The sequence below is a fragment of the Desmodus rotundus genome, chromosome 3, assembly GCF_022682495.2.
Source record: "Desmodus rotundus isolate HL8 chromosome 3, HLdesRot8A.1, whole genome shotgun sequence".
NCBI classification, from domain to species: Eukaryota; Metazoa; Chordata; class Mammalia; order Chiroptera; family Phyllostomidae; genus Desmodus; species Desmodus rotundus.
The window spans coordinates 33,614,573-33,636,739 of NC_071389.1; the positions used below are offsets into that span (position 1 = coordinate 33,614,573).

Below are 22,167 nucleotides of genomic sequence, written 5' to 3' on the forward strand. Positions count from 1 at the left end.
CCCGCGCTTTCCCGCCCGCCCCGTCTCTTTAAGTGACTCTTCCCCCGTTCCTCTCCGCTCTCCCTCCGCTCCCCTTCCTTTCTTCTCTCCCCAGCTCTGTCCCCATCTTTCTTCTGTCGCCCCTTCTCCCCCCACTTCCATCCGCTCCTCGCCCTCGCACTTTATAACCAAACAGCCAAACCCCTTTCCAATTAAAGTGGAATTAGGCAACTCAATCAAATTAGCTCCCTATTAAAGCCCTTCTTTATTAAACCGTTTTCTTGTCCTGCTATTAAGTTTCACCGCCTGGCGGAACTCGAGCCGGCCCCAGAAGTTTACCTTAGGATGTCGCCGGGACCAGCCTAAGGGAGGGGGCGCCCTGTTTCCCGAAGAGGGGGAGTCGCCGTGTGCGCAGCAGACGCGCAGAAGGAGAAGGGGGTCGGCCCAGGGCGGCTGCGGGGTGCGGTCTGGCGGACGACACGGCCTCGGGTGGGAGCAGCGCCCCACTACTGAAAGCCCCCAGTAGCACCCATAGTAACTCTGTGGGAGATGGTCTTCCCTTGCAGCCTTCCGCCATCTGCCGCCCCCATCGGCCGTGGTCCCAAATCTGAGAAGGGAGGCGCGCAGTGTAGGACCCGGGCCGCGCTCACTTCGGCCGCCGGCCTCGCGGGACCCTAAGGCGGCTCGCGACCCTTCTCCCCGACGGAGACGAGGCAGAAGCCGCGCCAGCGCCGGGGCCGGGCGGGGGCCCGGGTCCACGGGCAGGCCGACCCCGCCAGAGCTCGGGCGCCCAAGCCGGGAGCGATGGGGACACCGGTCCCCGCCCCCCCCCCCCCCCAGCGCAGCGGGCACCGCTCCTCCGGGAGTCTCGGCCTCGGGGCCCTCCGAGGCGCCCTGGGAAACTGCCTCGCCCCGCAGCCCCCAAGGTCACAGCACCAGTCGGACCTCGGTCAAGCTCCTCCCTGGCACCGCGGCTCCAGCAGGAGGAAATCAAGACTTTTCTCAATCCCGCTCGCTGCCCGAGGAGCGGGACGGGATTCGGTGTCGTTTTCTTAGAAAATAACATTTATTTCTAGCTCCTGTCTATGCAAAGGAAAACACAAAGTGAGCCATTCTCGGGAGCAGCGGTTCCCGCTGTCCCCGCTTCTGCCGGAGAGTCTGACGAGTCCCGGGAGGCGGGGACGGGCCCTCGGGCGGGCAGGTCCGGCCCAGGCACGCGTCGCTCTGTTCCGGCGGCTGTGCGCACCTTGACCGCCCCTTGGAGAGAGACCGGCCCAGGCTGGTGGGGCGGGTGGGCAGGATTCGTCCCCAGTTTACAATATATTTTGTCTATAAAACCTGATGAGTACAATGCGCGCATAGTCTAATTTTTCCATTTTTCCTTTTTTTGCTTGTTTTTGATTTTTTCACGTTAATACCGAGGTCACCTACAGATTACAATTAATAACTTAGAATTCCATTTTATAACATTATACACTGGCTTGTATATATATGTATAGATATATATAGATTTATACATATATAAAAACACTGCACCAAGGAAACCATGCTTATCGGCTTAAGCGACAAAGAGAGCGACAAATACCGCCACGAGGAAAGTGCACTGTAGAACTTGTCTCCTTTTTTACAATTTATATCGATATATATGTGTGTCCCAAAGACTCGACTCAGTGCCAGGAGATTTATACATCCTAAATTTATATTTGTTAGAGCAAATATTTAAAATTCTTTAAAGGGAGGGGGAGACAAGACAGACTCCCAGACTATCCTGCCATCCTTGTGAGCTCTGCGGGGGCGGGATGGCGTTGCCTAACGGAGAGGCAGGAGGGTGCGCTTCAGAGGGAGCCTTTGCTTTCGGAAGGACTGGGGAGCCTGGGGGCGGGGGGCGGGGGGTCCGGGCCGCGCACCTCCTCCGAGAACGTCTACCGTAGCTGCTCCCTTTTGCTCAGCTTTCCCCACCCACCCTTCCAAACAAAACTGAAAACCACCGTGGAGCGAGAGGACCCCAGTCGGGGTGCAGAGAGCGCACCGGACGAAAAGGGGCCGGTGGCCCGCGGGGACAGGCCTGGTCCCTGATTGGGGGCCGCCCGCTGCGGGTCCGTCGCCCTACTGCTTCTCAGGGGCGCCATTGACCATAGGCCCGTACAGGCCGCCGCCGTAGGACGGCTCCTTGTGCACCGCGGCGGCGGCCGCGGAGCGATCGCGCATGAGATCGCTGAAGGCGTAGTCCATGGGCGGGCGGAAGCCGAGCGTGGGCACCAGGCCCGCGGTGGAGTAAGGAGCCATGAAGGCCAAGCCGCGGCTGTGCGCCGCCGCCGCCGAGTAGGCCAGGCGCAGGGGGCTGAGGCCGAGCGGTGCGCCCAGCGGGTAGGCGCCCGCGTCAGCGCCGAAGTGACTGGCGTTGGGCTGCAGAGGCGAGAAGGCCGAGCGGCTGCTCAGCGAGCCCAGCGTCCCGGGAGCCATGGCGCCGGCTAGCAAAGGTCTGTGGTGCGGCGGTGCGGTGGGGCCCGCCTGCAGAGGCGCGGGCAGCCCGGGCCCCCCGGCAGCCGCCGCAGCGTCGACGCGGCCCGGCCACCCGTCGTCCACAGCTGCTAGAGCCCCCACGGCGACCTTGTCAGAGGGCGCGGCGGGGCCGAGCCCGGCCGCCAGGCCCCCGCGGTGGTGGTTCAACACCTGCTCGATGGCCTGCACCACGTCGCCGCCGCAGCCCTGCAGCACCAGCTCCAGGACGCCTCGCCGGTGGCCCGGGAAGACGCGCGTCAAGATGTCCAGAGGCGTCCGCTGCCGGGGAACCGGGCCGCCGCCCAGCCCAGGCGCTGGCGCGGCCTCTGCCTCTTCTCTGTCGGCCTCCGAACCGGATTCAGAGCCCAGAGGGCTGGCGGAGCCCGGGCTGTCGTCCTCGCCACCGCCTCCGGGGCCAGTGCTGCCCGGGCAGCTGCCACCTGCCTCCTTGGAGGCCCGGGTCAGAGGCGACCCTGAAAAGGACTCGCCATCGCCGTTCTCGGAACCCGAGCCCGGCCGCACCTCTGGGGACGACGTCCCGGGACCCGAGTCCGCGCCGTCGGGTGATAAGGGCTTCCCGGGTGGCAGCGGCGGGCTGCCCGGACGGCCTGCTTGAAGCAGCGCCTTGGGGAATAGGTCGAATTTCTGTAACTTGGCCTCTGGGAGGGGAGAAAATAGGATGTGAGGAACAGTTAGGAGTGGGAGGCCACCACACCACAGCACCCCAGCCACGTGCATCCCAGGTTCTCCTCCCAATGAGCCCCACGACCTTCATGCAGTGCGCTCCAGTGCTCCTCATTCTCTTGGCTCCACCATTCCTTCCTCTCCAAGTCCCTCCGGTCCTCTCTTCCCCCGCCCCCAGGGAGCGCTCTCTCTCTGTACCCAGAGCCCCAACCACCCGTGCCCTGCACCCTCAATGTTCAGTGCCCTCCTCCCTACATCTGCGCCTCAACGACTCCGCCCTAATATCCCCACCTGGCCCGGCCCTGCCCTGGAAACGTGAACTGGCCCTGGGTTCAAGCAGGAGCCAACAGAACTCCCACCTACACCACACTCCGTATAAAAGAGACCACTCCGCTTCTGTGATTCCAAGAGCCGACCCAGGCCTGGGTGCACTCTGGCCCCGGGCAGTCTGTAAAGGAAGGCGCTTTGGGCATGCAGTAGACCCCAAACCGCTCTACAGGCAAAAATAAAGCCCCTATTTCTAAGCCACGCTTTCCAAAATTAAGACCTAAAAAGTTCTTGTCTCCCAAGCTGAGAGCGCCCCAGTGGCAGCCACCTGATTTCCTCCCTCCTGTGAAAAAGCCAAGGGAGTTTTGAAGAAGAGGGTGGGGCCAGGCAGGAAGCAGAGGGGTACGAGGGCCGCGCACGGAGGGAAGTGAGAGAGCTCGTACTCTGAGAAACTGGGCACAAGGGGGAGAAGAAGCTAGAAAGGGGCAGGGCGCAACCTGCAGTTGCCAGGAGCATTAGGAACACGATTAAAGGAATCACAAATGGAAAAGGAACGATCTCTCTCCAATACCTAGTGAACGAGGTGCGGGACGGGGCAGGAGGCTTGGAGAGGGTCGGGTTCCTGAACAGAGTTGGGAAGTAGCGGGGAAACTGCGGCACAAGGAGAAGCACAGAACGAAGGAAAAGAGAAGACGCGCGGGTTTCTGCGCCGGGTAGAAGACCCAGCGAAGTGAGCAGGAAAGCGGGGACCTGTTTGTGTAGAGGAGATAAGACTAAAGCCTTCGCAATGGAGCCCGCGGTGCAAGGAAGCACTAAAGTGCAAATGCTTTAAAAGAGGAGAGAGTTTGTGTTTATGTTCCAGATCAGGGGCTGGCTGCGCGGTAAACCCTAGCGGTCCGGACGTGCGGGGAAGGGGATTCTCCTCTGGAGTACCGAGTCGCGTCTCTGGGCCGCGCGCCTGGGCCCCGTCCCTTCACCGCATACCTCCTAGGCCCGCCGCGCTCTCACCTGAACTCCCGGCGCCCGCTGTGCCGCCTCCGGCCCCCGCAGGTGCTGCCGCTCCCGTCCCCCCGCTGTCCGCGGCGCACACGGAGCCGAAGACCTCGTAGGCGGGTCGCGGCGGGATGATGCCGTTGGCGGCGGCCAGCGCCAGGCCCTCTGCGGTGCCATAGAGCAGCTGTAGCTCGCGCGCCTCGTTCTCTTCCTGCGCCTGCTGCCTGCGCAGCGCCACCTGCGCCGCCATGACGCGCTGGCGCTCGGCGATGAGCGTGCACTTGGCGCACAGACAGTCCTTCCAGCGGCAGTAGCGCTTGTGGCCCTTGAGCGCAGACACCACGCCGTGGTTGCGGCAGCGCGCGCACTTGGGGGTCCGCGGATACTTCTCCGCCGCCCGCAACAACAGCGGCGGCGCCCGTAGCAAGCCGCCCGCCACGCTCACCGGCAGCGAAGCGGCCGCCGCCGCTGCCGCTGCCACCGACGCCACAGATGCCACCGGCGGCCCCGTCGCTGTCGTCGCCGCCGTCGCCGCGCCTGGCACGCTCGGCAACTCGGAGCGCAGCTCCATGTCAGCACCTGGCGTGGAATACGGTGGGAAGGGAGGAGAGACTTGCGGTGAGGAGTGCACGGTGCGCGAAGCTAAAGCACACACTCGAGGAACCCAGGCTTAGAGAGGGACATTTCGGCCGCACGCGTTTGACTGCTGGTTGTCATATTGCTGGGAGGAGGTGTCTTCGGAGCCCGCCTCCTAAGGCCGAGCTCCCCCACCCCACTCCCACCAGAGGCTTCTGATATCTGACTTATGCGCTGGGTGTAAGATTTCGTTTGCATCAGTGATTCTGCTGGAAAAAATAAAAACATAACTTTTGAAAGTCACTGGTTCAGATGGATGTAAGAAGAGTTTAACAAAGAAAATAGTATCACCCAAAGTTGAGCTTCATCAGTGTGAGACCGGATAGAAAGACATGTTTGTTGGACAGGACTTGGATGTGAGAGATAATTTGGACTCAACAGATTGGTGCCAGGACAAAACAGGAACATCCAGGGTGGAACGTCCAGTTCTGTGGAAGGGTGAAGAGGAGGAGAGTTCGGCTGGTTGGGCTGGAGGATTTTGTTTGTTTGTTTTGCTGGTGGGAGCCAGGGAGTTCAAGAGAAAAATCAGGAACAGAAAGAATAGCTCTAGGAAGTGGAGTGAGGATTAGGAAACAACTCAGGGGCCCTGGGGCCCGTGGAAATGTGGGAGCCACAAGTTCCGTGGTGCAGACCTCCATCGAGTGGGGAGGAGAGTTTGTGTGGAGCCGAGTTTAGGAAGTCTGGGGAGGAGGATTAAAGAGAATTCAGCGGAAGAAACTTTGGATAGGCGAGCCCAGCCTAAGATTAGCGTGAGAACAGCGGAAAACAGCTGACTCGGGTGCCTGGGTCTCAGGGTTCACGCAGAGGAGAGGGGTGTGCTTGAGAGAAAAAAAAAAAATACCCGCAGCTATAGGCTGGGATGGGGTTGGAGTAAAACCTGTGGCACAATCACAGTCTGGAGGAGCAGCCAGGGAGGAAAAAGTATCTTGCAAAAGTTAGGTATTGCAGGAGGGACATTCTGACCACCTCACACTGCCTCTTCCTCCCATCCCGGTTTAGGCACCTAGTCGTCAGAAACGCCCGCCCCATCCTGAGGCCTCGCGGGACCCCTCTCGGGCGCAGATTCCTGCTTTCTGGCCTCAGAGTTGGGTTCCTGGGACTTGGGTGGCTTAGCAGGCAGCACCAGGGCAGGGCTCTGGAACTGGCTCTGAGCGGACGCAGGAATCCCACCTGCGCCGCGGCCCCAGAAGGCCCAGGCAGGCCCAGCTCCGAGCTTCCTACACGGCTTCCTCTGGGTCCTTCGGTGTCGCCGCTCGACAATCTAGACCCCTCCCCTCTCTCCGCGCGCTGCCTCTTCCTTCAGGCCCCTCGGGCCGCACAGTCCCTAAAGCCAGCGTGGCCCGAGCTTCGTCTACGGGGGCCGCAGGCCCGGCCGCCTCCCCTGCCCTCCCTGCGGCCCTCAACTACCTGCCTTGGGCTCGGGGATCCTCCTCCGGCTGGCGCTGCTCGCGCCTCCCCGCTCCGCTGGCGATGCTGACGCTCTTAGCCTCTTCTCTTTGCCCCCCGGCCCCTTATCTGACCACGTCACCCTCCTCCAGTCACCATGTCCGAACTGGCGGACCCCTTCAGAACGCGGCGCAGTCCAGCCCTTCCGTCGGAAATCTGAGCCGGGGGACCGTTTAGAGACCGACGGGCCGGAACGCGGGACCGGCCTTAGCTGCGCCGCATCCCCTCGCGGAGCGCGCCGGACGCTGCGCACAGCTGGGCCCCAGTTGCCCGGCGCTGCCAGACTCTCAATGAGCCGCTCGCCTGCTCTATTGTTGCTCCTTAGGGCTCCATTAGACAGAATTGGACAACAATGTGGCGTCTGCCATTGGCCAGGGGAGGCAGACGGCACTCTGATTGGCCGGACCCGCGCCCGGGGAGCCCCGCGTTCTGCAGTGTCCGAAAGATTCGAAACTCCAAAGGCTCCACTGAGTGTCTCTGGAAGGGGAGGGGGCGCACCAGGGAAGAAGTGGGGAAAAGTGGGCTAGAAGGAGCGTTGAATCTATCGTGACAAGTAGTTTCCGTGCGCCGGAGAGCGTGTGAATTGCGCCTAATTACCGTGTCCAGTGGCGTCTCTACGCAGACCTGTGCAACCATTCGGCTTCTGGGGCGCGGGCTCTGCCGCGTCGCTCTCACTGGCTGGGGGCGCTTGGCTAGGCCGACTTTCCCCAGTGTCCCTGGCGGCCCGGGGCGAGATGGGGGCAGGTGACAATTCAATTACCGTGGTCGGGTGGGGGTGAGACGGGGGTGGGGAAGGGAGGGTGTATATGGCGATGCCAAGGAGATTTCCCAGCTTCCTTCCGGCTCTGTTGGGCGTGCTCTGCAGCCCTCTGCATTTGGGGCTTGTTTTGTTTTTTTCTCCTGCTGTCTTTAACAGGTAAGTTATTTTAAAAGTCCTGATACGATAATGGATCATGCAAGGTAAGTGTGGCTAATATGGATTTTTGCTTTTGAAGTGGACCCCGGAGAGAAGAAATGAGATTGCGCTTCCTGTCCGCGCCGGCCGCGTCCCTTGCGCGCTTCGCGTCTTTCCCTCTCCACCCCTCCCTAACCCCGTCCCTCTCCCCCTCCAGCTCTTTCTTTTGCTCGCTTCGGCAACATTTCGATTTCTTTTCACATGATGGTGGGATTATCTCGTCGTTGTTGTTTTAAATTAACAATTAGTTTAATTTTAAAAAACAAAAATAAAAGTGACCTCCCTGTCTCCCCAGATCCTCTTGGAAGCAGGACGTGCAACCGTCTGTCTGTCCACCGGGCCAGAGACAAGGTCGCCACAACCCCAAGAGCAGTTTCAACTTTCGCCGGACTCTGCCGGCCTGACGTCACGGCCCTGACACACAGCCAGGGCTGCAGAGAAGGTAACAGGTTTCAGATTTTGTTTACCTTTTGAATGGCAACGTCTGGAATTAATGCCGCGGTCCTCGGGCGAGATCGCCTGGGGTTTCTCTATCTGTGGTTCTCTGTGCATTTTCTTTCTATTCTCCTTGTAATAGTCTCTCGCTCTCGTTTTTATTACCCACTTTTCTCTCTCCTTCAGAGTAAAGAAAATTCGTTTAATTAACAAGAAAAATGCGTTTTCCCATATTCTCCCTCGATTCCAGATCATGCGTTTCCGCGTTGTTCTTTCGAACTTCCAGGGCCACTGGGTTCTGGCCCGAGCCATCTGAGGCTCGGACGCACTGGGCGTGCAGGCTCGGCCCAGGAACCTCAGGACGCAGCCACGTCCACCTGCCACGACTACTGACTGCATCGCACCCCGCCAGCCCAGCTGCCTCTGACGCCTGAGGCTGAGGATCCCAGAGGAAGGCTCTAGGACCCAGTCCCCACAGAAGACCCCAGAACCTCACGCGGGTTCCTTCGGGAAGCCGAACCCGAGGACCAAACTGGGGGAGGAAGGAGAGGAAGAGTGTGGTGTGCATAAGAGTGTGGCAGAGAGCTTCCAGAAGTTGATCAGGTCGGGGAGGGTGCACTCTGACCCAAACAGAGGCTGTGGCAGCGATAGAAACCAGGTTATTTGCTCCTGGCAAATTCCACTCGCTGGAGCCTGCAAATGTGTTTGGGAGCAAAAGGGGTCAGGTCCCTTGGGTCTCCTGCGTGGAGTGAGGGTAAGGAAGTGAGTCTGGGATAATATGTTCTTCAGGAGCGTAGGACCCAGACCCCACCTTCCAACACTTTGAGGTTATGAGGTCCAGAAAGTCTCTGCGTTAAGTGCAGGCTGGGGGGGTGGGGGGTCGGGGGTGGAAAGAGAGGACCGCAGCCAGATCCTCCGAGGGGGCAGCCAGGTGCCTCCTTCCAGAGCTACCTTGGATTAAATTTTACAGAAATTATTTTAAACCTCAAGCGAGGTGAACTACAGAATCGGCCTAGCTTTCCCGGGGCAGTGGCCCAGGCACCCCTCTTCCTTCTTGAAACCAGGCCACTGTGAGACTCCCTCACTCGAGTGTGAATGAGCCTGCAGCAGCCAAGGGTCCAGCCGAAGGTTCCCGCTGGGGAACCCAGAGCTCTCCTGCTGGTGTGTAAGGAACCTCATTTTCTTCGGAGGGGGAGAGGACACGTCCGGGAGAGCAGCCCAACCGAACGAATCTGCCCACCCCTACAGCAGGCACCTCTCATCCTCTTTCCTCCTGTCCACTGTCCCACAGGTCCCAGGCCCCACAGCCTTTCTTCCGGCGCAAGGCTGGGGTGCACACGTGAGTGAGTGTGTCTGGAGGGAGGCAGAGTAATGTGCTGGAGCAGGGTCACTGCACTCACACCTCCGAGGGCCACTCTGGGGCCAGTCCTGATGTGGACTCAGGTCAGGAGGAGAGGAGCCGACTGAAAGGGGTGGCGGGACTGAGCCACCAGCGGTGGGGAGAGCATGCCCAGATTGAGGCAGCGAGGGCTACCCCTCTACTCCCAGCAGAGTGTGGCTTCACACCTGGACATGTGACCTCGTTCTGCAAAGTCTTGGACACATGCTCACACCTGCACGCAGTTACCCCCCGCGGGTGCGCTCACTGCCGAGGCTGCCCTCCCATCCGAGGGTTCGCCGTCTGAAAGCTCCTTTGACTCCAAGCACTTCCACGAGCATGTGCACATCCCGGGGCCTCCGCTCGGGGTGTGACCTCTCGCCCGGCGCCCGCACACTCCCACCGGAGACCGAACACCCTGACAGGAGCGTGTACTCACACACGTGTGCCCTCGCTCCTCCGCTGACCTAGCCCTACCCCGGGGCCCTGCAGGTCGCTGGCCTCCGGGCTGAGAAAGCAGCCCTGCCGGGCGGACGGGGCAGCCGAGGGCAGAAAGCCCATCCTTACGAGTCACACACACGCAAACTCGCTCACACACGTCCTCTGAGCTCAGGATCGTTTGCTGACGCCTTTGCCCCGCCAGGGCCTGGGGCCCCAGGTGAGCGCTCCCAGCCACGAAAATGCACCTCCACCCTTGTTCGCGCCTGGCCCCACCCCCACGCACCCCTTCCCGCTGGCAGTGGTGGGAACCCGAGAGGAGGCCCTGCTGGGCTCGGGGGTGAGGCTGGGGAGGGGCGGGGGGCGGGGCGAAGGCTGGAGGCGCGGCGGCGCGGGATAGGAGCTGGGCCGGGGCGCGCGCTGGCGGGCACCCGGGGGGCACTGACTTTTGCGCTGTTTGTCCGCGGCCTCGGAGCAAGCAGACGCCATCTGTTTGCCGGCTGCGGCGCGTCCCGTTTAATTATCCTCCCGGCAGCCTAATAGAGATGATATTAAACTAAATCTTTCTGACATTAAAAGTAATTATCCCCAAACCTGTGGCTCCGGGACGAAAGCGCCCCTCCCGTCCCCGCCCCTCCACGGACCGCGCCAGATTCCGTCAGTTTGGCTGCAACTCTGAACCGCGAAGAGGCGCAGATAAAGGTGGGAAGGGGCCTCCGGGAGAAGGAGCCGCCGCGGGCCACCCGTGCACTGTTTCCCGCACGGCCACGGACGCCCTTGGACGCACGGACACGCGTGCGGATGTGCGTACACCTGTACACGCACGGACACGCACAACAACATTTTCCTCCGAATCCACTCGGGCACTGCGGGGCGGAAGCGCAGCCTGTTATGCTGTCCCGGCCCCCGAGCCCGCAAAAAAAACCCAAAACCAAAAACATAACAAAAAACCCCACAAACAAAAACCAACAACAAAAAAATCCACGGGCTTTTGGGAGGTCGAAGCCACAGTTCCGGTTTCGGCCAGGGCCAGGGCTAGGCACCCGGACACCGTTTCGCAGCCAGAAGGAGCCTCTCGCGTCGCCGCAGGCGACCTAGGCGCTCTGCGTGAGGGGCCGTGCGCCCCGCGCTCCCCGCACAGGCTCTTAGTTTAGTGAAGTCGCCCCGCTCTCTCTGCGCAGGCGAGTTCCACGGTCTCACTGGCCGGGGAGTGAGGTGACCTGCCCCACGTCCTACCACTAGTAAGGAGTGGGACAGAGTTCGAACTCAGGAGTGTCCAGAGAGACCCGCCACCCGAGGCCCAAGTTCTGCTCCGTTTCGGGCGCGGGCTCAAGAGAACGCAGCGGACAGACGCCAGGCCTGCGGCCCTTCTCCGTACCTTCACCCCCGGGGACCGCAGGCCCCGCTGGGCTCGTCCTTTCCCGGGGCCCTGGACCCCCCACCAGAGGTGTGGGTGGGGCAGCAGCCAGAGGCGGAGGAGCGAAGTCACCGGCGCGGAGAGCGCGGCCCGAACCCCAGTGTCGCCAGGCTTCCTATCTGCACAACCTGCGGGTTGGGCATTTCTGAGCCTGGGGACAAACGCACGGGGAGTGGCGTCCACCGCCCGACTGTGAGCTTCTGGTTTTGAGCGCCCACTGCGTACACCACTCGGCCAAAGCTTGGTGTGCTCCGGGCTGCTCGGTAGGCCGTCCTCGCCTTTGAGAGACCAGTTGGCCAAGGCCCAGCGACACTGATTTCCCCGGGTCACAAGGTCGTTGAGCCTCGAGGAAGATGGGAACCCAGATCCGACTCCCGCTCCTAGATTTTTCTTCCTTCTCACCTTCAGTTCTGGGAGGGTAGGATCTGACCTAGGGCCTTTCGGTCGGTTTGAGCCCATCCGTCTCACCGATCATTCACGGAAACGTGAGAAAACGGGGCCCTTCGTTCCTTCACTCCTTGTTCTTTCATGTCGAGCACTAGTGAGTGCCAGGCCCCGAGGACCCGAGGGAGAGGAGCCAGCCGTGATGGGTGGGCCCTCGCAGAGCTGGTCAGCCAACCGAGAACTCAGTCACCCACCCCACAGAGCAGGGCTGCGGCGGGGCCGGGCCAAGGAACTGAAGAAAGAGACCCCTGACGTGAGACCCCTGACGTTAGGTTTTCCAAATGGAAACATTGTTATTGCTTGGTCTGATAAAGTAAAAAAAAAACATAAAATATTTTAGAATATTCAGCAAAGTATATTTGGAATTTTTTGTGTGTACCTATATTTACAAACATATACTTTTTGTGACTTGCTTTTTATTTATAAACGATAAAGATTTTTCATGTTAGTCAATATGTCTACAGAATCTTTTAAAAGAAGTGGTTAATATTTTATTTTATATATGTACCTTAATTTATTTAGCCATTTTCCTATTAATAGATATTGCTTGTTTCCAATTTGGCTATAATAAACATTGCTACAATGAACATTCTTTGTGAATTTGCCTTATTATTTCCTTAGAATAAATTCCTATAAATAGGATTGATTGTTCAGAGGCTTTTTTAAGGCTTTTAATAGCTGCCTGTCAAATAGCCCTTAAGAAAGGTTGTGACAACAAACACTCTCAACAGTAGTGAATCTTGCTGCTCTTTGTAATCATTGCTAATCTGAGCAAAAAAGAGAATATTTTGTCATTGTGATTTGCATATCCTTAGTTTCTCCTATATGTGTTAGTCACTTGTATTTTTTCTAAAAAATTCTGTGTATGTCCTTTGCTTATTTTTCTTTCTTTTTAAAAAAGATTTTATTTATTTATTTTTAGAGAGAGGGGAAAGGAAGGGAGAAAGAGAGGAAGAGAAGCATTGGTCGGTTGGCCCACAACCCAGGCATGTGCCCTGACCAGGAATCAAACCAGCGACCTCTAGATCCTCAGGCCTGTGCTCAATCCACTGAGCCACACCAGCTGGGGCTCCTTTGCTTATTTTTCTATCATAGAGATTTTCCTTTCCTTAATTTGTAATAGCTGTTCATATATTAAAGGCATTAGTATCCTCTGATATGTAATATATGCCGCATCTCTCCATTTTTTGCTCATCCCGTTTTGTTATTGTTCAACAGGAGTTAAAATTCTAATGGAGCCAAATCTGTCATTTTTTCTTTATAGAGTCTATTTACAGTATCATACTTAAGGGTTTTTTCAAATCTAACTAACTTTCTAAGAGCATTCCTGTATATTTTATATTAGCACTTTTCATTATTTAGATCTGTAATTCATTTGAAATTAATTTTGGTGGAAGGTGTGAAGTAAGTCTGTAACTGAATTTCCCCCAAACGATTAGCCAGCCAGTGAGCACAGCACTACTGAGTGACGCCCCGCCCCCCACGGCTGACCGTGTACTGCGTACCAAGTTCTCAGGTGGCCTGAGGGGGCTTCAGCACTTTCTCTTCTGGGCAGCTGTTTACTTTTGCACCAGCCTCGTTCTCTTAATTTTTGTAGTTCTGTCATACTTGGGAGGGCAAGTTATCCTCTGATTCCTGATTCTTCTATTTCAAAATTCTCATGGGTATTTTGGAAATATAGTCTTTTGAGTACATATTTTTAGAATTTTTAAAGCTGGTTTCAATGGGAAAATAAAAAATTTAAAAAGCCCTTTGAAAAATTTGACTAAACTACTTTTAGACATTACTTTAAAGGAGATTATGCATCTTCACAATATGGGATATTTCCATCTAGGACCAGGTATAACTATTTTACTCATGACCCTTTATACATTTTGTCATTCTGTTCCTATAGTTCTGTTTCTGAAGCACATCCCATGGCATTTGATGTAGCTATCGTGAAGAATATTTTCACCCATTATAACATCTCACTGATTATGACAGGAACATGAGAAAGTTACTGATTATAGTATATTTATCTTTCAACCAGCCTCCCTTCTGACCCCCCTCCCCACACACACACTTAAAATTAGTTCTCACAGTTTCCCAATGCTGAGTGTGGAAGGACCCGACATTTACCAAGCCAGGGACGTGAGGGAGACAGAGGCGACTCTGCTCAGAGAAAACGGTGCAAAGGCCCAAGGGATTTGCAGGCCCTCCCGGGGGCTTGGGGACGGTGTGCGCTGCAGGGTGGTCTTCTCTGGACCTTCCCTTTCCTGGCCTCCATCCCCCAAGGGTACTGTTTGGAAGCAGCGACCCCCGGAATCAGCCCCGGGCCAGCGCGCCACCCAGCTCAGAGCCTTCCCCGGCTGTGTAACCTGCAACCGTGGGCGAGTCGCCAGCCCTCTCTGGGCTCGCCTGCCAGCCCCCCTGGATTCAGACTGGGACTGCCGGAGGAAGGACAGCCGCAGCCAGGGCACAGCATGTGCGGGAGGGGCTAGGACGAGGAAGGACGACAGTAGGGCTAGTCTCTGGGGTCGGATCAGCCTGGGTTTGGGTCCCCACCCTTCCTCGGAAGTGTGTGGAGGGAAGCGCCTGCCACAGTCGCATATTTCCTGCCCGTCGCTCCCAGGTCATGACTCAAATGAAAATATGAGGGAGAAATGGGTCTGGGAGGTGGAGACCCAACCCATCCACCGAGGCCACACTCACACTCACCCTTGGCATCTCTTCCTCAGGGATTCTCCCACTCCGGCTTCTCCCACGCCCCACCCCCCATCTCCCACTCCCTCTGCGTCCCATTTCCCGCTGGGGCTGTGCAGTGTCCTTCCAGGCCGTGTGTGGTGGGGAGTTCCAAGCTGGAGCCCCGAGTGTTAAATCTCTTTGCTGGTGGGTTGGGGTCTGGGGAGGGTGGGGCAGCTGGCTGACAAGTTGGCTTTTTTGCCCCAGTGGGTGGTCAGAGTCCAGGCTTGAGGTGGCACTGATGCCTCCTGCAGGCTCCCAGCTCCAGGTGGTCAGTTACCTGGAAAACTTCACCCTGTGGGGCCCAGTCCCTAGGATGCCCCACTCTCTCCTGCCAGAGGCGCAGTAGGCACATGCTGGCCCTGCACTCTCCAAGTGCCTGTGCATTCCACCCTCTCCAAACCACACAGCAGTCCAACTTCCCAGTTCTTATCAGAGGAAGCTGAGGCCTAGATGGGAAGTGTTTCCCAGGGTCGCACATCCAGGTGGGGGAGGGGGAAACTGTTCTTTGCATCTACAGAAGAGACTGGTTAGGGACTAGAAGGTGGAGCTGAGGCCACTCCCCTCACCCCCAGTTCTCAAAACTGGTCCCCTGAGGATGAGTGTGTGGGGGGTGGAGTAGAGGAAGGGAGCAGTTCTCCTGGGGTTTGGAGTCTCTTTCTTTTGGAGCTTTTTCACTCCCTTTCTGTGCCCCTGTAACCAGCCCCCCTTTACCCCTCAGCACTGACCACACTGGGCTCCTACATCAAGAGTCAGGCACCACCCTGGGTGCACCTTCAGCATCCTGGGTCACAGGGCCTGGCAAGCCTGGGCTGGAGCCCTGCATTCATCACGTTTCCTCTCCTGTGAGGTGAGAGCAAGAACAAAGCTTTCCCGGGTCCTCGTGAGGATTCAGGAACACAGTTCATGCAAAGTCCTCAGCGTCTGGCACGCAGTAAACGCTCAGGCTGTATCGGGCATTAGTATGTGTCCGGCAGTTGTAGAGTGAATGGATTCTCTTTGCCTTCACTCCAGAGAGGGAAACTGTTCCCTTCAGTACCTCTCTGCCTCCATTAGAAAGAAGACTGGGAAGCTGGCAGCTGGCGACAGGAGGTGGCTCTGTTCTTGAATCATAACCTGAAAACCCCCTCCACAGTCAGAATTCATGGCTCAGGGACCTTTGGCAGGCCCAGAGTGCTCAAGGCCTCAAACGGCCTCTGGGCCATCTCCTTCCCTACGCACTCCACCCACCACCCTCCACCCTCTCTAGGGGATCCACCAACCAGGTGTTGGCCATGAGGCAGTAAGCGGAGCTGTACCAGGGAGGAGGAGTGGCATAGCCCAGAGCCCACCCCGCCTCTGGAAGCACCCTGGCCTGTCTCTTTTCAGGGCCTCTGCTATTTGGGGCACACTGGCACTGCTGGTTCCCAGTGGGGCTCCCTGAAGGCAGGGGCTGGGTTCTGTACTACTTTTATTCCAGAGAACATGTCTTCCCTCTGTGTCTGTGACCTCCCACGGTGTGTGACAACATAAAATGCACCTTGTTTTTTATATGAAGGAACTGAGACATGTAGCAATACCCATGCAAACCAGTTCCTCACCGATGCTTGCTGTGGCCGAAGGCCTGCCAGGAAGGAGGCCCTGGCCAAGGCCCTGGCTGAGGCCCTGGCTGCTCTAGGTCTTGGTCTCTCTATCTGTAGAATGATGAAAGGCGGCCTCCTATACTCAGAAATGCTCTGTTATGAGAAAAGAACTATGCAGACCCAACTAGGAAGAGATTCCCATGTGGAATGACTTGGCACCCACCTCCAGAAATACAGCAAAGTCCCTGGCCTCCACACCTGCTTCCCCTTACATGTACTTTCACCTGAGGCTCCAAAAACACAGGTAAAAGTTTCAGTAAGACTCCTTGTTGCTAAATCCTCAGAAAAGTCCTATGCAAATGTTACCAGTGCATACCCAAGGAAGGCAGATAACATTTCCGGGGGCCTTGGAGACCTGAGTCCAGAGGGGCAGGCTCCATTGTGATCCCGTAGGATGCCTGCATTTTCTAACTCTGGGGTCTCAGACTGTCAGGTTTGGGCAGTGGACTCTGGCCAGAGCTTCTAGAGGGGGTTGTCTCTCCCTAGAAGCCTTCCTGACCACCTGGCCTGGGATTCCTCTAGCACTGACCACACTGACCACACTGAAATAGGTGGTTCCACCCCCGCCTGGGAGTGCTGGGCCAAGGGTGGAAGCTGAGAATCCACTGTTCAGCAAAAAGCCTATGTGATGAATGGATGAGTCAAGACTGACCCAAATTTCATAACGCAAAGGGCACTTACATTGTACTTAAGTGCTGGCCTGATGAAAACACATGGTGGAAAAAATGTTTGCTGTGCAGAGTGTGTGTTACATATAGTAGCTATGAAATACTGGGCAAATAATCTTACCTCTCTAAGCCTCAGTACATTCATGTACATAACAGGGATACTATGTTCCACCCCACAGGGTACTTTTGCTACTTCATCCATTCATATAACATATATTGTCTGTGCCTTGTGCCAGGCCCAGTGGGGACAGACCTGTCACAGTCCACAGGGGAAGATTTCTGTGTAAATGACAATAATGTGATATGTGCTCTGCTAGGGGCAAATGCAGGGATTGGAAGAGGCCCCTAACTTGCCCTGGGGATTCCATGAGGCTTCCTGGAGGAGGAGGAGGAGTTCAGTGAGAATAGCCCAAACTCTGGAGTCAAACTGCCTGTGTCTGCGTCCTGGCTCCTTGGTTTACTGACTGTGGGACCCTGGGCAAATCATTTCTTGTGCCTCAGTTTGCTCGCCCATAAAGTAGGGATAGTAACAGGTCCTATTAACAAGGGTTGTCGTGAGGAGTAAATGAGTTAATACAAGTAAAGCACTTGGTGCCTGGCATGCAGTAAACAAGATATTAATGTTCACTATATTATCAGCAGCTATTTATCAAGCAGCTACACAGTGCCCGGCCTGTGCTGAGGGATAAAACAATCGGATTGACATGGACCCTAGCCTCACAGAGTTTACACCTTAGGCAAGATCTGAACTGAGCCTCAGAAGTACGAAGTGCTTCCTGTGTCAGGAGAGTTTTGAGAAGAGCAGAGGGCAGAACGAGGAACTCAGGGGCTGCTGACACTTCACAGGCAAGCAGAGCAGGAAAACTCTGAGGGGCCCTTTCAGAGAGGTGGGAGGAGAACCGACAAGTGCAGTAACCTAGGAGTGTGTGGGTTAGAAGTTACAGCTACTGAAGCAGGTCAGAGTGTGTGTGTGGGGGTGGGGGCAGGGGTTGTGGCTCGTCCTTGAGGAGAAACAGAAGGCTTGAGCTTTGGCCTCGGGTCCAGAGTGGAAGCCCAGCTTCTCTCACTGCTGGCTGTGTGTCTCTGGGACAGTGACATAATCTTTCAGAGCCTGTTTTCCGATCTGTAAAATAAGGATGCTGACAGCAGTGACCTTCTAGTTACTCTGAAAATGGTGTACTAAGACTGAGTGCACAGAGCCCCTAGCATGGTGCAGGGCTCAGCTAGTACTCAACCCCAATTCCTTTACTGTCTCTTCTCAGCCCAGCTGGTTTTGCTCCAGTCCAATGAACTAACTGCTTCAGTAACCACGGGGTGCACGACTGCTGTGTGCCAGCCCTGGGCTGGCTCTGAAAATGAGGAGACAATTACGGTCTGGCCTCTGCCCTCACAATGTTCCCAGATGAACTGGATGTTAGAGATGGAAGTGGCCAGCTTTTTAGCACATGGACACCATTGTCTTTGTTTAAATTCAGTTAGTAAGTCCCCATTTACTGTGTGCTTACCACATAGTAGTCATTTTGCCAGGCCGTGAGGCTGTAGGTTTCTCAGACCCTCTGGGGGGCTCACAGTCTGGGGGTTGCGGGGGTGGGGGGCACAGAACATGTGAGCCAAGACTGAGAGAGTTGAGTGACCACCACTCTGAGAAGGGCAACACAGGGCTGAAGATTCCCGGCACGGCCCCCTGACTTGGAGGGTGTGGCAATGGTTGGGGAAACCGTCTGGGAAGAGCTGAAGTCCCAACTGAAAGTGAAGAGTGAATCGGTGGCAGGAGTCTAGTTGTGATGGAAGAGTAACTCGGAGCAAAGGGAGTAGTGTGCAAGGACAGAGGTGAGAGCAAGTGTGTATATGCTTTCAGGAAACTTCGGAGGGCTCTGGCTGTGTGGTGTCAAGGGCAGGGCTGGTGACCTGGGGAGGGAGGGAGGAGCCAGATGACAGGAGTTTTAACTCCCAGCCAAATGTTTGGATTTTGGATTTTGTTCGAAGGGCAATGGGAAGCCTTTGAAGGGACCGAAGCAGGGATATGGCATGGTGAGGCAGGTGCTTTAGAAAGCTCTTTCTGGCAGCCCTGTGGTGACTGGTCTAGAAGAGATGGGAATGGAGAAAGGCAGACCCATTAGGATGTGGTTTTATAACCTAGTTGAGAGACAGTAAAGATTGGAGGGAAGACACATCAGTGGAATCACAGATAAAGGAGCAGGGAATAGATTTTGGAAATGTCAAAGGGGTAGAAGCCACAGGACCTTCTTCCAGTCACTGCACGTGTTTAACTGGCATTACTTAAATTCTGGCTCCTGACACACGAGGGGATGAGCCACTTTGGAGAGCTGGGTTTTCCACGAAAATGTGGCTTTACCCCTTTCTGCACCCACCAGCATTATAAAAAATTGTATTATTGTAATTATTTGAAATGCCTTGGTAACATGTCATATTTGCTTGAAGGTGGCACTGCATTGTCATAAACACAGTAGGAGCTTTGGAGTCCGGCCTGGGCCCCAGACTCTGCTGTGCTCTCTATTGCCAGTGGGGGGCTTGGGCAAGTCACTTCACCTTTTGACCTGTTGCTTCTTCAAAATGGGGTCAAGATCACCCACCGGCAGGGCTGTCGTGGGTTATGAAATAATGTATGTACTGCTCCGAGCACAGTACTGGGCACATCCTAACTGCTCAACAAGTCGCCGTCCCCCTCCCTCCTCCTTCCCATGATGCCCCAGCCTTGTCCTTAGAGGCCCCAGTAACAGCAGCCCCTCCTGCAGGATTCCCTACCTTCCCTGAAGGGTGCTAGAGCCGTCAGTGCTCCTGGACACCTATGCCTGCTTTTCACGTTTTCTGTGTCTTCTCCCATAAGCTGCCACTTCCCATTGCTGTCATCACCCTGTCCTTTTAATCCTATATGAGTGTGCAGAACAGGCAATAGCTGTTCTAAGTGCTTTACATGTTAACTGTTAACTGTTAATTCATTTAATCTTCACAACATTATCAGCCAGGTACTGTTAGCTCCATTTTAAAGCTAAAAAGGTGAGACACAGGTAGATGAAGTGACTTCCCACAGGCACACCACTAGCATGTGGAGGGGCTCGGCCCCAGGCACTGTGGCTCCAGAAGTTATTCTCTTAACCACACATCAGATCTCTCAAGATGTAGAAACACAACCCATAGACAGGGTTCAAGTTAAGAGTATTAGTAGACCGGCCCTGGCTGGTGTAGCTCAGTGGATTGAGTGCTGTCCTGCGAATTGAAGGGTTGCTGGATCAATTCCCAATTGGGACATGGGTTATGGGCCACATCTCCAGTAGGGGTGCGTGAGGCAACCACATTAATGCTTCTTTCCTTCTCTTTCTCCCTCCCTCCCACCCTCTCTAAAAATAAATAAATAAATAATTTTTTAAAAAAGAGTATTAGTAGACTGAAGACTGAGAGCAAGTCTTTTACTGGTATTTCCTTTCAGACCAAACTTTCAAAGTACAGCAGAGACGAGGAGCTGTCTGACCAGTGGGGGTTGTCAAAGCTCATCTCCCAAAGCAGATTATTTGAGACAAGAGAGAAACACTAAATGCAAAGGGAGGTTCAAAGCAAGAAATCCTACTTGCTGCCTCTCACCCTCTTTGGGGGTTGCAGTTCTCCTTTAGACAAAAACATGGCTTGAGGACAAGAACGGACAGATTCAACTTCCCAAACAGTGTGGTGTTGGCTGCATATGTAAATGGTGGTTCTCAATTTTCTGGCATCCAAAGAGCCCACAGAGAACCTGATGAATACAAACGCTCCTTTCAGAAAAGTGCACAAGACTTTGTGCACAATTGTAGGGGACTCCAAAATTTCTTGGAGATGAAATTTAGAGGTTCTTTATAGGAGAGCTGTGGATCTGAAAACCAGAGCCCAGGGCTTGAGTCGACTCTTCTGCTGACATTTTGTGTGACATTAGGCAAGCCACTACCCCTGGAGCCCCACGTGCAAGGATGGAATGATCCCCTCTGCCCTGCTTCCCTCGCTGCCGTGGACTGTGATGGGTGTGGAGGGTGTGGTACCTACAAAGCACTGTCTGAGTGTTATCGGGACACTGAGGTCCAGACTTAGCTATTAAGTGGCAGAATCGGGGCTCAAACTGGAATGTGTGTGTGTGGTCTCCCACCAAGAATTTTATGAAGAGTCAAAGGAGACAATGCGTGTGAAAGGTCACGTAGACAGTAAAGTGGGGCCACTGTGTGAGTGATGCCTGGGCTGAACTTAGAATTCCACATCCCATCCCCTTGTTGGGATCCAGAGCTGGGTGGATGAGGGGCTTGTGGAAGGATGTCAGTGATGCTGCTCATGGAGACGATTAAGACCCTCTCCCACATCCAAATGAACAACTTCCCTGCTTTGGGGGAAATCTGCCAGAGTTCTGCAGCATCTTTAAAACCCATCCCGTGGACCAGCACTCAGGTCAGCAGGTCTAGTTTGGGAGCAACAATTTTAATGAAACTGCAATTTTCTTTCTAATGTCACCAAGTAAAATTTTAAAAAGCCTAAATTCTATTCTACTATATTAAAACGGAAAGATTCCATAAAAGATGCTCTCATCCTTTGGAGGCTTATAATTCAGAGAGGAAAAATGTGTGTCCCATAAAGCTAGTGGTGCCAGATCGTGGCAACATCACAAAACAGAAACCCCCAAACTGCACCTCCTGAGAGGTGGTGGGAAATCAGTAATACTGAAATCTTCAAACTAATGTTCCAAATGTACAACTGATTCTCCAAGAAACCCAGAGGGGTGAACAGGAATGGGGGTGGGGATGACAAGGGACCCTGGAACTTCACTGTAAACAGCTGGGCTTAAGAACCACTGAGTATAGCCCTGACTGGTGTGGCTCAGTGGGTTGGGCATTGTTCTGCAAACCGAAAGGTTGCGAGTTCGATTCCCAGTTGGGGCATTGCCTGAGTTGCAGGCCAGGTCCCCGGGTTGAGGGCGTGCAAGATCTAATCAATCAGTGTTTCTCTCCCTCTCTTTCTCCATCCCTTACACTCTCTCTAAAAATAAGTAAATAAGATATTAAAAAATACAAAGCAAAAAATCACCAAGCACAGATGCTCATTGACTCTTCATGTCTGGAGGCTGGTATGCAGAGCCCAAGGGTAGGGGGAGAACTGCAAAGGATGTTGCTCTTCCTGTGGTGACTGCAGGTCACTTAATGTTTTCCGGTCATTTTAATGTGTGTGTAAGAAAAGGCATACAGCTGCTTTGGCATCCTGTCCTGGAGCTCAGTAGACTAAAATGACATGAGTGAACAGTGAGCATTGTAGCTGAGGCCCTTCCCAGCAATGGGGCCTACAGGAAAGGATTTCATGGGGCTGAACAAGGAGAACCTTCTAAGATGGGGCTGAGGAAAGGTGTGTAAACTCCATACACATTCAAGTAGCATTTAATAACTTTTATGAAATCAGTTTCAGAGTAAAGTCTCTATTATTGGAATACAGAAGTGAGGATGTTAGGGAGGAACAGTATGATGATGTCAAACCCAAATCAGATGGAACAGGTTAACCATGAAAGTGAATTCAGAGTCCCACCCTTCCAACCCCCCCACCCCCCCTCCCCGCTGCTG

At 55.1% G+C, this 22,167-nt stretch overlaps 1 protein-coding gene across 5 annotated transcripts; it reads right to left on the minus strand.

Moving 5' to 3' along the window:
* Positions 1-878: 878 nt before the first annotated feature.
* DMRTA2 (DMRT like family A2) lies at positions 879-9,782 on the minus strand. 5 transcript variants are annotated; one of them, XM_053920960.1, is made up of 4 exons: positions 9,715-9,782; positions 7,930-8,077; positions 4,441-5,004; positions 879-3,140 (listed from the first exon to the last, which is right to left on the minus strand). In XM_053920960.1, the coding sequence occupies exons 2-4, from the start codon at positions 8,012-8,014 to the stop codon at positions 2,086-2,088; spliced, it is 1,704 nt and encodes a 567-aa protein (XP_053776935.1). In that variant the 5' UTR covers positions 8,015-8,077; positions 9,715-9,782; the 3' UTR covers positions 879-2,085. The 5 variants fall into 5 exon arrangements, with proteins under 5 accessions (XP_053776935.1, XP_045060264.2, XP_053776936.1 ...); XM_045204329.3 differs by lacking the exon at positions 9,715-9,782 and having other exon boundaries at positions 7,930-8,228; XM_053920961.2 differs by lacking the exon at positions 9,715-9,782 and having other exon boundaries at positions 4,441-5,270; positions 7,930-8,228.
* Between the last annotated feature and the right edge of the window lie 12,385 nt (positions 9,783-22,167).